This window comes from Engraulis encrasicolus, chromosome 13 (assembly GCF_034702125.1).
Source record: "Engraulis encrasicolus isolate BLACKSEA-1 chromosome 13, IST_EnEncr_1.0, whole genome shotgun sequence".
NCBI classification, from domain to species: domain Eukaryota; kingdom Metazoa; phylum Chordata; class Actinopteri; order Clupeiformes; family Engraulidae; genus Engraulis; species Engraulis encrasicolus.
In genome coordinates this window covers 23,394,214-23,408,727 of record NC_085869.1, presented here as the reverse complement: position 1 = coordinate 23,408,727, position 14,514 = coordinate 23,394,214, and the positions used below count along the sequence as shown (strand labels likewise).

The window sequence follows — 14,514 nt, the reverse complement described above, 5'->3', positions numbered from 1 at the left end:
ATGCATGCATTTATGCATGTCCTAAATTTTGGATTTGTGAAATGAACATGTGGATGTGGAAGTATACTAACTTAATGTAGGCCTATTTAAATGTGGAAGTATAGGGCCTACTTTTTAGGCCTATTCATTTGTAAAGCGTCTTTGAGTGTTTACAAAAGCGCTATTACATATTATATTATTATGATTATTTATTTATTTATTTATTCATTCATTCATTTATTTATTTTTATAATGACTTGGAGTTGCTATTTTACTGAAAACACAAATTAGCTTTCAACTGATACACACTGCCTTGTACTAGTACTGGCACGAGACGAGAGTAGTAGCGCGCGCCACTTTAAAGCTGCGCGAGCGAGAAGGAACAGGAAGTATCAACCCACCAATGGACTGGCGGCGAAGTGAAATACAATACGCAACTTCCATGATGACCACTGCATAATCAAAACAGACGCACGGCCATACATTTTTCCTCTGTTCTTTACGCGTTCAATAACAGACTGTTCACTTTAATAGTCTGTAATTGAGCTTGAAAATGGCAGACGGGGTTGGCGCAGAGGGCGATGTTGATGATCCTCCAATTCCTCCTCCCTGTCCTCCCATCGGAGACTGTCCACTGATTACTGTTTCAGATCTCCCCAGTACCACGCCTGCAGGTAACTGTCAAAACATAGCCTACTGTGAATTCTACCAGAACAACCAGTCAATGATTGACATGATATGCTACTTTTGGAACTGTTATTGACTTGGGCATCGGCCTTTATTATCATAGCATACTGTCATGGTATTGCTGTAAAAAAAATCAATAATTATTTGCAACTACAGGGAGGACTCTGAAAAAATGGTTGCAGGAGCAGTTCTGTGACCAATCCGCCGATGAGAGTGAGGCGCGTCTCCACAACGCTGCATTTGTCGGTGACCAGGACACCCTGAAACTTCTCCTGGAGGACGAGGACTATAAAAGGCAAGTTCAAGCCCTGGCATGACAAATGACACATCGCATCCAGTGATGGGTGGGCTACAAATAATGAAGGGTGCCTTCTGGTCTCCATAGTTGTGATATTGCGCTATAGAAAGTTTGTAGCCTACATGCTGTATATTGTATTGTGTTATTATAATAATGCTTAGGCACATACTGGTGAGAATATAAACCTCTGAAATAAACGGATACATTTTGTGATAAGCAGTGACTGATAAGCACGGTAGGCTGTAGAATTTACACAGGTCTACAAATGGCTTCATCCCACGATAATGGCATTGGGAATGAATGGTATTCAGTTTTTTTATATTTATATTTATATTCTATTTATATTTTTTTTTATTTGTTTTCTGGGCATTTTTAAGCCTTTATTTAGATAGGACAGTCAAAGACAGAGACAATAAGAAATCAGTGGGAGAGAGAGACAGGGTAGGATTGGGATATGACTCAGGCCGGACTCGAATCTGTGTCTCCATGGGCATGGGCAAACCCAGATATGGGGGGCTTATCGCACTGTGCCACAGCCCCCACCCCCCCATTGGTATCCATTCTTTCTCTTCCTTGCAGACGCATTAATGAGAAGTCGGTGTACTGCTGTGGCTGGCTGCCCTGCACGCCTCTCCGCATCGCGGCCTCAGCAGGCCACGGCGACTGCGTGGCGCTCCTGCTTGCCCAGGGGGCTGAGGTGGACCTGGTGGACGTGAAGGGCCAGACGGCGCTCTACGTGGCGGTGGTCAACGGGCACCTGGACTGCGTTCGGATCCTCCTGGAGGGCGGGGCCAACCCCAATGGCAGCCGGCACCACCGCAGCACCCCCCTCTACCATGCTTCCCGGGTGGGGCGCTCCGACATCATCCAGGAGCTCATCAGGTACACCTACTCATCATGGCCATCGGAATAAGTTTAAAAGTGGTGGTGTATTTTTTTTGTTCTTCATTTTTTAATTTCTTAGCAATGTTACTGCAGTCCACTTATGCCTCTTTTCCTCTGCCAGTTTTCTGGTAGGCCTACAGCTCGACAAAGCGTGACTCGGCCACCACTTTTTGCTTTTCGAATAGGCACGACACAGCTCAATTGTAAAGCAAAAAGTGGCAGCCGAGTCGAGCTGTAGGCCTACCAAAAAAAACGACAGTGGACAAGAGGCATTATTTGTCCGCAGGAAAAGCTGAGAAAGCCTCATATAAGGAGCCCAAAGTGAGGATTCAAATGCACAACTGCATCCCCGTCCAGCTGGGAGGAGCGCCTCAATGCACCTGCTTGAATGACCATAATACAAAAGCTATTCCAATTATCAGGTGTGGCCACAGTCATGGTGTATTGTAGCGGGAGGCTTATGATGAGGTAATGGATGCGTTTGTTCAAACACCACTGGTCTAATGGTTAAGGCTGTGATCTTCAGATCAGAGTATTGCAAGTTTGAGTCCCACCATTACAATTAGGATGAATGTGTGTCCCTACACCTTCCTCCATGGCTGGTGTAATGGAGGTCAACTAGCAACTAGCAGAGTTTGCAGGGGAACGTTTGTAAACCTTCCTCCCGAAGCCTCATACAGTATCTGTACCGCTGAGGTATCGGTCTGGACCTTTAGCTCAGCGGTATCATGCTGTGCCTCTCATGCCTGAACTGGAACATTGACTGGTAGGCGGCGGGTTCGAGCCCCCGCAGGATCACCTCAGGTACTCTGGCTCCATGGCTGACCAGGGGCACAGAATTTTGGCAAAATTAGTGAATCTGACACAGATTTCGTGTCCCAAAGATCTGTGTACATTCCACGGATTTCTGAGAGACCAGACTGGCATCCAAGTGCCCTTGATCAAGCAAGGCACCTTACTTCACATTGCTCCAGGGATTTCAACCAAAACCTTGTAAGAAGTCTCTTTCAATGAAAAAAAGTGTATGCTGATGATGTAATTTACTGGATGGCTGGCAGAACCTCTGAGCTGTCCTCAATAGACCTCCCTGAGTGACCCACAGAGAAAGCTATGCACCAAAATGCTACCAATGATTACTACTAATCACTGTCAGATGAGTGAGAATTTCCTGCACAGGATGGAGGAGTTGTGGTAATAATTATGTAATAAATCTGAATATTATTCTCAATTTGGTGTATAACCTTTGACTTAACACCATAATTACAATATCCTGTCCTAGTGGTATTCTACGTTGATTTGCTTTTGTTATTCTCATCTGAAGTTTCCATGTTTGTTTGTTTTCCTCATATTGCTCCAACACTCTGCGTGGGCAGGTTCAACGCTGACGTGGATGTGGACTATCAGCTAGACCAGCACGCCGACCCCGACTCCTCCTCCCCGCGCACCCTCAGCACTCTGGGACTGTGTCCCGTCTACATCACCGCTGCTTACCACCACCTGCCCTGCTTCCAGCTGCTGCTGAGCGGCGGGGCCAACCCGGACTACAACTACACTGGGCCGGTGAGCCGCGAGGTGCTGGCCAAGAGCTCAGCCAGCTGCCTTCTGGACGCGGTGCTCAAGCACGGATGCCAGGTAGGGATGTACATAATAATCGATTTGAATCGATGTATCGATCCTACAGCCCACGATTCGATTCCTCCACAAGAGAATCGATTAATCGTTATTAAGCGATTTATCGATTTTTGTTATGATTGCACTCATTTTGTGAGGAATTTTATTTCATTTTATATCATGCAGTAATAATAATACTGACCATAATAAAGATGCCCCTCAAATGAAATGAATGCAGATATTTCAGCTGTTGCTGATTTGTTAAACATTTCATACATAAGCCAAGCCTGTAAGCTTACAAAAAAAAGGACCATTTGAATTGAATCGAAATGAATCGAATCGTGGCGCATTCTTAACGTATCAAAAATAATCGAATCGCTGGCCTAAAAAAATTATATTGAATCGAATCGCCATGAAGTAGGGATGCAAACGATTAATCGACTTTAATCGATCAAAAAAGGTTGCCAGTTCGACTCCCGACCTGCCAGGTTGGTGGGGGGAGTAATTAACCAGTGCTCTCCCCATCCTCCTCCATGACTGAGGTACCCTGAGCATGATACCGTCCTGCCGCACTGCTCCCTTGGGGCACCATTTGGGGCTGCTCCCTTGCACGGGTGAGGCATAAAATGCAATTTTGTTGTGTGCAGTGAACACTTGTGTGCTGTGGAGTGCTGTGTCGCAATGCCAATGGGAGTTGGAGTTTTTGGAGTTACAGTATTTACACCCCTCCTGCCAGGCGGACTTCGTCAGCTTGTTGCTGGAGCATGGGGCCAACCCTTACCTGGTGCCGTGGGAGGAGCCGGATGCTGATCTGGTGGGCCGAGGGAAGATTGACCCAGAGGCACTACGCATCTACCAGGAGGCCAGACGTGAGTGTTTTTTTTTCCAGAGTTGTATAAAGTAGAAGTAGAAGCACTCCACTTTATGTAATTACGGCATTTGAAACATGAAACCATGTGATATCATACCACTAGTGGTGTAATTACATTTGTATGAGTACTTTTACTTCTACTTTACACAACGTTTTGTGTAGTTGTATTGTTTGTTGTTCTTTGATTATTGCGATTGCACTACTGATTTTAACTGCTGAAGACATGGGTCAGTCCTGACTTGGGATCAGAGAGGGAATCCCACCTGCAGGGATTTAAGTTATCCAGCCCCCGGCCGGATTTCCGGCTTGCAGCAACTGACCGTGGGTTTAAAAAAATAAATAAAAATACTCGAAAATAAATTGACGGTAAATAAATAAACAACCGAAATCCCTTCTGCGTTTGTCAGCCAATGGTAGCAAAGGAGCGCATGAAAACTAGCATTGTTAACCAATCAGAAGAAGAAGAGGGCAGGTCTTAGGAAAGCGTGCTACTTCAGTATCTTGCTCGAGTCGGACCACCACAGCCGGTCTACTCGCAGTCGCCGCTCTCACAGAGCAGTGTCAACAACTCGCTCTAGCCTACATGGCAAGGCACCTTGCACCGTTTACTGCTCTATGAGCAGAAATCAAGTCAAGTAGGTTTTATTGTCAATTTCTTTACATGCACTGGTCATACAAAGAATTTGAAATTACATTTCTTGCTTTCCCATACAGACATAGACTAATCTAGGTAAGGACATAGACAGTATAGACATAGACAGTACTTATCAAGTCAAGTCAAGTAGGTCAAGTCAAGTAGGTTTTATTGTCAATTTCTTTACATGCACTGGTCATACAAAGAATTTGAAATTACATTTCTTGCTTTCCCATACAGACATAGACTAATCTAGGTAAGGACATAGACAGTATAGACATAGACAGTACTTATACATGGACTTAAGACAGTATGGACATAGACAGTGCTCATACAGACATTTAAAGTGCAAGACTGGACAACAGAAGACTTGTAGAGGACATACATTAAGAGGTATTTGTTGTGCTTTTGTGCTTTTCCTAAAAAAAAAAAAAAAAGTCCTTTATAGCGTTCTGACATGGTAATAGTAGCATTTTGAAGAAAATAAATATAAAAAAAAGGTCTGTCAAGTACACCAGCAGCAGTGTGTGTGTGTGTGTGTGTGTGTGTGTGTGTGTGTGTGTGTGTGTGTGTGTGTGTATGTGTGTGTATGTGTTTAGTGCAGGTAGAAGGTGCGGTGTGCGTCTTGTGTGTGTGTTCGTGTGTCTGTGTGTGTGTGTGTGTGTGTGTGTGTGTGTGTGTGTGTGTGTCAGTGTGTGTATGTTTGGGTTTAGTGCAGAAAGTGCAGTGTGCTTGTGTGTGTGTGTGTGTGTGTGTGTGTGTGTGTGTGTGTGTGTGTGTGTGTGTGTGTGTGTGTGCATGTTTTGAGTTAGTGCAGGTTGAAAGTTCAGTCACAAAAATAGTAGTGCAGGTGGAATGTTCAGTCGCAGATATTGTGGTGGGGGATGAGGGGGTGGGGGGGGGTTGTCAGTGGCCTTGCTGGCTGGAGGCTGACAGTGGAGGGAGAGTGGGTTGAGTGTTCAGCATCTTGATCGCTTGGTGCATTGTGCTGCTCGCCAGCCTGGTGGTACGGGAACGGAGGCGCCTGTACCTCTTTCCAGAGGGCAGGAGGCTGAACAGTTTGTGTGCAGGGTGGCTTGTGTCTTTGATGATCATCAGTGCTTTCCGGGTGAGGCGTGTGGTGTAAATGTCCTGCAGGGAGGGGAGTGGTACTCCAATGATCTTCTTCGCTGTGTTCACAACACGCTGGAGTGTCTTCCTGTTTTTCTCCGTGCAGCTTCTTCCCCACACTGTGATGCAGTTGGACACGACGCTCTCTATGGTTCCTCTGTAGAATGTTGTCATGATGGAGGGTGTAGCACTTGCCTTCTTTAGTTTGCGCAGGAAGTAGAGACGCTGATGGGCCTTCTTCGCCAGTGATGTAGTGTTGGTGGTCCAAGAGAGGTCGTCGCTGATGTGCACTCCAAGGAACTTGGTGCTGCTCACTCTCTCCACAGCATCGCCGTCGATGGTCAGTGGTGGCAGTTGTTTTTGGACCCTTTGAAAGTTGACAACAATCTCCTTGGTCTTGTTGACATTCAGCAGGAGGTTGTTGTCTTTGCACCATCTGGCCAGCAGGTCTACTTCTTCTCTGTAGTGAGTCTCATCGCCCTTGGTGATGAGGCCCACCAGTGTTGTATCATCCGCAAACTTCACTAGATGGTTAGTGCTGTGGGTCGTTGTGCAGTCGTGTGTCAGCAGCGTGAACAGCAGGGGGCTGAGAACACAACCTTGCGGAGCCCCCGTGCTCAGGGTCAGGGTGCTTGATGTGTTATTCCCTACCCGTACTGCTTGTGGTCTTTGCATCAGGAAGTCCAGCAGCCAGTTGCAGAGGGAGGTGCTGAAACCTAGTTTGTCCAGTTTTCTGATGAGTTGTTGTGGTATTATGGTATTGAATGCTGAACTGAAGTCAATGAACAGCATTCTCACATATGAGTCTTTATTGTCCAAGTGGGTGAGGGCTGGATGGAGGGCAGAGCAAATTGCATCCTCCGTGGATCGCTTGGCTCGGTATGCAAACTGGTAGGGGTCCAGGGTGGGGGGTAGGGTGGCTTTGATGTGTGACAGGACTAGCCGTTCGAAGCACTTCATGATTATGGGCGTCAGTGCTACAGGACGGTAGTCATTGAAGCATGATGGTGATGATTTCTTCGGCACAGATATGATGGTAGCAGTTTTGAAAAGTGATGGATGACTGCTTGCTCCAGAGAGATGTTAAAGATGTCTGTGAAGACATCCTTCAGCTCTTCTGCACAATCCTTCAACACTCGGCCAGGTATGTTGTCTGGGCCAGCTGCTTTGCGTGGGTTGATGGTGGCCAGTGTCCTCTTCACACTGGCAGAGGACAGGTAAAGGGGTTGATCATGGGGGGGAGGGGGAGTTTTCTGTGGGTGAGTGTCATTTTGAGCTTCAAAACGGGCAAAGAAACTGTTCAGGTCGTTTAGCAGAGAGGTGTTGTTGTCACAGCTCCGTGGTGCAGGCTTGCCACAGGCTCTGTGCATCTCTGCTGTCTTTGAAGTGTGTTGTTATTTTGTCCGAGTATTCCTTTTTTGCTTTCCTGATGCCCTGGGACAGGTTTGTCCTTGCTGTTTTTAGGCCAGCTACGTCTCCTGCTCTGAAGGCTTTGTCTCTGGCCCTCAGCAGTCGGTGAACGTCTCCTGTGAACCATGGCTTCTGGTTGGCCCTGGTGGTGATGTGTTTTATTTCTGTAACATCATCGATGCATTTTGTGATGTAGGAGGTCACAGTGTCTGTATACTCCTCAATGTCAATGTAATTGCTGTGGGTGGCAGCTGTTTTGAAAATGTTCCAATCTGTGGTTTCAAAGCAGTCTTGTAGTCGTGGGATGGCCCCCTCTGGCCATTTTCTCACCTCCTTCTGAACTGGTTTGGTGAGTTTTGCCCTTTGTCTGTAAGCTGGCAGTAGCAGAATCGTTAGGTGGTCTGATGTTCCAATGTGGGGGATGGGCTTTGCCTTGTATGCTCCCTTCTGATTTGAGTAAACAAGGTCCAGGGTGTTTTGTTGTCTTGTTGGGAAGTTGACATGTTGATGAAATTTTGGAAGTACTGTTTTGAGATTTCCATGGTTGAAATCTCCCAGGACCACTGTGAAGGCATCTGGGTGTGCATCTTGTTGTTCACTGATGCTCCGATGCAGCTCGTTCAGTGCCTCGCTTCTGACGCTGTTGTTGTTGCTGGGTGCGAGGTACACAGCGACTAATATGATAGCGGATATTTCTCTGGGTAAATAGAAGGGTCGGCACTTGATGATCATGAACTCCACTAGTGGAGAGCAGTGCCTCTGTACTACCGTAGCATTATTGCACCAAGCATCATGTGTGTAGACACATATTCCTCCCCCTCGTTTTTTCTCTGCAAGGGCTCTGTCCGCTCGGTGGCACGTTAGTTGTTCCAGTTGTAAAGCCGAGTCGGGTATGCCGTCGTTCAGCCAAGATTCTGTGAACACCGTCACACAGCAGTTCCTCACGGTTTTGTTCGCTGATCTTAGTAGCCGTATGTCATCCATCTTATTGTCCAGAGATCTGACGTTTGCCAAGAGAATTGATGGTATTGCTGGACGAGTTGGGTTGGCTGCAAGCCGTGTCTCGACGCCACCTCGTTTGCCTCTTTTCCTAATTCTGGAGCATCGCTTTCTCCGTCCCCATGTAGGCGAGGCAGACGGGTCCGATGTAGTCCTGTAAATATGTGTAAAGATAACTAAACTGCATGCTATGGATTGGTGATGGCTGTAGCGAAGGGGAGTAGAGTTGCCCAGCTGGGTCTCGAACCTAGACCTTCTGGAGTAGTAAACTGGGGCTCTGACCGCTACGCCAAAGAGCCAGGCTCGTTAGCATGTTAGTCAGAACACACCCACAACCCTAGTGATGGTCACTCCATCACACTGCCTTCCCCTTCGGGAAGCGCACCCGTGCGCTTCACACACTCATGGTGTCCCTCACGCAACTGCCCATCATGCTTCTCCCATCCAGTGTGCCCCGACATCAATGCTTCACCCATCACCGGGGTCCCTCACACCGGGGTCACCAATCCTGGGGGTCCCTCACATGGAATTACGACTGACACACAATGGGTACACTTCCGATGGCCTCACGGTACCATCCCACTTCTGACACCATTTGTAGCGAAGGGGAGTAGAGTTGCCCAGTTGGGACTCGAACCCAGACCTTCTGGAGTAGTAAACTGGGCTCTGGCCGCTACACCAAAGAGCCAGGCTCGTTAGCATGTTAGTCAGAACACACCCACAACCCTAGTGATGGTAACTCCATCACAATGCACAAAAACATACAAATAAATGAAACACATTGTGTTTGGACATAGAGAATGTCGATAAGCACTAGTGTTGATGGAGCTTCTCTGCTCAGTGCTAATAATTAGCTGTCAACAACACACAAGGTTCTGTTTTTTCCACAGACGTTCGATCCCTCTGTGTCTTTTCAGAATTTCTGAACCCAACTTAAAACTTAACCCAGAGCTGTCACAGCATCTCCCAGAGTGTGGAGCGGGCGAGTGGAACGTTTATCTGTGTCTCATCTCCTAATGCCAGCCACTGCCTGTGCATATATGCTACCGGTAGTTCCATTAAAAATAATGGCTGGATACCGTGATTCATGAATCAATCACCAGATTACTTTCTGGGGTTGTTGGAAGAGGTTGTAGGAAGATGTGCTTCAATCTACAACTACTTGTGAGAACGCCAACAGTAAGAGAATAATTTGTTATTCGTTACAATTGAACAAAAAATGGTTAGTTTCACTTCAGCATGTTGCAGATGCCTCTCATGCTGAGTGTTTTTGTTAGCGCGCTAACTACCGAACCTATTATGCTAATGTTTTAGCTAAGAGGGGTCGGGTTACTTATAAACACCACCTACGTTGGAATCCTCTATGATATTATAACTGATATTATCTCCGATGTAAAAAGCAATGCAAAAATATTGACATTGGCGCTGTGTTCAATAATTTAAAGTGACTCAAATAGTGCCAAGCAAGATGGCAGTCTGCATGCAGACATCAGTAAATTCCATCCCAATTCTCTGCAATATAATACAAGTTTGGTTGTTGGGTGTATAACTCATTGACACGTTTTTAATCTACATTCCAATCTCAAGGAGCCGTTTTCATGATGACTGTGAGATGGTTAAATAATGTCACATAATGGCTTTTTGATGGCTTTTAACAATCTGTTAATGGGCTTTTTGTTGCAGTGGAATTCTAGTCATTGATTTGAAGGCAAACGCTGCTCTCTGGTGATGGACAGAACAACTTCAGCTTGATGATGTCTTTTTTTTCTGAGAATGTTGAAGGAGAGTAACCCAAATATTTACAGGCACAACAAATTCTGACCTAGAGCTAGCTCTATCCATAGCTCTACTGACTGTACAGCTGAGAAATCTAACCAACCCATTTATCTACAGACAAGTGTACAACATACAGTAGCCACCAAAATTACATTAATGAATTAAGTTGATTTGTATTTGTAATTCGTTAAAACTAAAAGTAGTTTGTATTATTATTCAGCCATGTCCAGGCATTTACATTTTATTTTATTTTAAGGCAGGATTAAACAATTAAACCTAAGTAACCACCCACAGTTCACTGGTTAAGAATTGAGTGTCTGCTTTTACCTCTTTTATGTATCTAACATGCCATGGTATTTCAACTTGTGTTGCTCATATTCTGCTACACATACTTTTCTTCTACTTTTGTGATATGTAGTATGTAACTACAACATTACGCATAATATGTAGGCCTAATAATGGTTAGCGCTATTGACACCCTTTTGGTCTCCTTGGTAGGCCCTTTTCGAGTTGCAAAAGTAATTTAAGTCATTCATCATTTTGACCCTGACGCTGGGTTTATCTGAAAAGTGGTATGGACATGTCCCACCATCCCCCCCTAAAATTACGCCCATGATTGCACCCACATAAGAATAAGATAAACAAGATAAACATAAGTTGAGTGTAAATACTAAAAAGCAATGAAATTCTCGTTCCAACGTGTATTGTATAGTCGCATGGACGCACCAAAAAGTTCAGGCTCAGGATTTTTTAAAACTTTAATCCTTGCACCTGCTGTATCAGTAGGCATCCATTGCTAGATATTGAGCCTCACGTTTCTCCAGAGACTGTAACTAACTTCCTGAACTTGAAGAAATTTGAAGAAGGCGTCAGCTACATGTAATTCAGTGTAAAGAAAACCATGAAAATGAATCAAAATAAAAACAATAATGTATAGCCCTACCTATAACTTTTATTTTTTTTAAATTGCAATTGAGCTTGTTGTTCCTCTTACCTCAGGGTGGCCACGTCGCCTGACCCAGCAGTGCCGGGTGCTGGTGCGCAGGGCCATGGGGAAGAGACGCCTGGGCCACATCTCCTGCCTGCCACTGCCTGAGCCAATCAAGAACTTCCTGCTGCACAGGGACTGACCAGACACCCATCACAAGCAACACCATATTGTAAAAAATGTCAAGGCTCCCAGAAGAAACCTTCTACTGCCACTGTGGAGGAAACCCCTAAAGTTTCTCTGAGGAACTGAGTAAAAATAGGCGATTGGAAGAACCTGAGGCTTTCTTGGAGGTTTCTTTTGAACACTCTCTGAGGAGCTCTGGGGTTCTTCCAAGAACTATGGGTTCCTTAGAGAACATTTAGGGTCCCCCATAGTGGCAAACCAGGCTCTTTGAGTACACCCACCACCACTACTACTGTTCTGCTGCTACTGCTGCTGTTGTCACTGCCACAACTTTGTGAAGTGGCGTTCTACAACATCCTTTGCCTTTTGGTGGGCCAATACTGTTATTATGTTTGACCGTTACCAATGCACATGTATTAGCACAGGCTTGACACTGTTGTTTTTTTGTACTATTTATTATTGTACCGGTACAGTAACATTATTATGTTATTAATGCCTTATAACCAAGTTATTGATGCCTTGATCTATTTTGGAGAGGGTGATGCTGCTACTGCTACTCTCACCTCTGTAAACACTGCTTGTCCAAGCACTTTAGTAGAGTAGAGTAGAGTAGAGTAACATTTATTGATCCCGAAGGAAATTTAGGTGTCTAGTAGCATACATACAAAAATAAATAAATAGATTATTTCACATTAAACATTCAGATATAAAAAAGTCTCTCATTGCAATAGTTATTACTGATTGTTGAAGGAGGGGAGATTCTTTAAGTATATAGAGATATGCCACTGTAATAGGTTGCTATGGGCACCTAACATGACCAGGTTCCGGTCTGCCTAAAGGGTCGTGTCATAATACTCCTAGCATTGAATAGAACAGTCCTTAGGTCTGCCTAAAGGGGGATTCCCCCCCCCTCCCCCTTGCAATAATGGAACCCGGAAACAATGGGCCAATGGAACCTCTCTCTCTCTACTCTCTCTGACTTTACTGTCACTGTGCTGAAAAGCAGCAAGCACGCTGTTTTACAATGGGAACACGTCATAGGAGCAAGGTCTGGGAAAACGTCAAGATAGCATCATGTAGAGAGTGAATAGTCTGTTGGCACTAACCCCAAGAGAACATTTGGACCACCTACCAAACACCACCCCTTAATATTTAATTGGCAGTCATCAGGGACATGTTGAAACCAATGTCAGATCAGCTGCAGAGATTGTGTGATGTAAGCGAAAGCCATATTTAAGCTTTTTTTCGCCTTCGTATCACATCAAACGTTAAACCTGCGTTGAGTGTCCTTCTTTCTTTCTTTTAAAAAAAAAAAAAGAAATAACATGAATGAAATCCACCTCTTCATGTTCTGCTCTGATACGCTGTGTGTGATCTGCGCCTTAAAGTACTTGCAATGGTAATTAAAATCACATACTTGTTCTGTTTGCTTAAAGTGAGAACATTCATCTTACTGCTTTGTGTGTGTGTGTATGTATGTATGTGTGTGAGGCAGCCTGTTTCCTGTTTTGGTTTTTCGCAATGGCAAGAGTACAAACAAGCCAGCTGAGAAGCATTTTTCACCCTTGGAGCCTTGGAGAGAGTCTGGATCAGCCTAAGCAGCACACAGCACTGACACGGAGCCCCCCTCTGGGGCTAATGTTGCCCTGCCTGCCTGCCTGCCTGCCTGCCTGCCCGGCTGCATGACTGTGTCGACTCGGTCAGCAAGGATCAGTAATGGAGCCCAGGGCCCCAAGAGATGATTCACACGTTATTTATACAAACTCTCTTAACCATCGTCAGGCTCAGGAAGTAGGAAGTCCTGACCTGCTGAGCTGAGCGTTCGGTCACAGAGGCTTTGCCCACAAGTCGCGTCCCCATGGGTAAGGCTAGATGTTGTGGAGATGCTCTTCTCCCCCCTTCCCCTCTCTCTTTGTGTCCACACAGAAAAGTGTTTGATGTAATATAGGGTTCCTCTGAGGCCCAGTATAATTGTCACAAAGTTCTCATGCTTGTGCCTTGTTCAGTCATCGGGGTATATAGTGTTTTTTTTTTTGTCTGCGTCTTTTCCTTTCTCATTGAGCTATAACTTAAGTGTGTGCCTGATTTTGTGACAGTGAAACCACATCTCGTCGAAAAACCACAAACTGTGGAAAAGCTAAAAGCCTGGGAAACATCAGCATCTGCCAGAAAATCACCAGCAGAGTTCATCATCGCAGCGTAAATGGCACTCACTGGACCAGCCTCTGCCAAGGGGAGGAAAGGTGGGTTCACACACTTAATAGTAGCATCTAGATCTATTCTTCTTCTTCTTCTTCTTCTTCTTCTTCTTCTTCTTCTTCTTCTTCTTCTTCTTCTTCTTCTTCTTCTCATCCTGCAAGCCCCCCGCTTCTCCTTCTTCTCCTCCTACTCCTTCCTTTTCTTGTTCTCCTTCTTCTTCTGCTTCTACTCCTCCTTCTTGTTCTTGTTCTTTTTCTCCGCCCTCTTCTCCTTCTTCTCCTTCTTCTTCTTCTTCTCCTGCTCCTCCTCATCCTCCTCGTCCTCCCCCTGTTTCCTCTTCTTCTCCTACTCCTTCTTCTTCTTCTTCTTCTTCTGCTCCTCCTCCTCGTCCTCCTCTTTCTTCTTCTTCTTCTTCTTCTTCTGCACCTCCTCCTCCTCCTCCTTCTTCTTCTTCGTCTTCTTCTTCTTCTCCTGCTCCTCCTCGTCCTCCCCCTGCTTCATCTTCTTCTCCTACTCCTTCTCCTTCTTCTTCTTCTGCTCCTCCTCCTCCTCCTTCTTCTTCTTCTGCTCCCCCTCCTCATCATCCTCCTTCTTCTTCTTTTTCTTCTTTTTCTTCTTCTTCTCACTTGTTTCCTCTCCTCTCCTCTTCTCTATCCTTCACTTGTTCTGCAGCCTGGCGTTCTACATCAATGGGGACGGCTGATCAAAGAGGCAACAACCCCAGTGTCAGCTTGTCAGCGGCGGCCCTTGAGTAATCTCACCACTTTTTCCGACTTGGCCTTTCAGTTGTGGAACTGGAAGCGTGCCACTCGCTACAACCCCAGAAAGCCCGAAAGAGTGGGGCTGAGAATTTGCCATTTCCCCACTGGCTCTTCCGTTGGAACCTGTCCTCCTCCTCCTGTCCGCCTGCTTGCCTGCCCCCAACCCAACCCCACCCAGAC

At 45.7% G+C, this 14,514-nt stretch overlaps 1 protein-coding gene across 1 annotated transcript; it reads left to right on the top strand.

The window, feature by feature from the left end:
* The first annotated feature begins 421 nt into the window (after window positions 1–421).
* On the top strand, window positions 422–12,071 carry asb1 (ankyrin repeat and SOCS box containing 1). The gene is made up of 6 exons (XM_063213479.1): window positions 422–653; window positions 823–961; window positions 1,544–1,846; window positions 3,223–3,481; window positions 4,197–4,329; window positions 11,260–12,071. The coding sequence occupies exons 1-6, from the start codon at window positions 533–535 to the stop codon at window positions 11,388–11,390; spliced, it is 1,086 nt and encodes a 361-aa protein (XP_063069549.1). The 5' UTR covers window positions 422–532; the 3' UTR covers window positions 11,391–12,071.
* The last annotated feature ends 2,443 nt before the right edge of the window (window positions 12,072–14,514 follow it).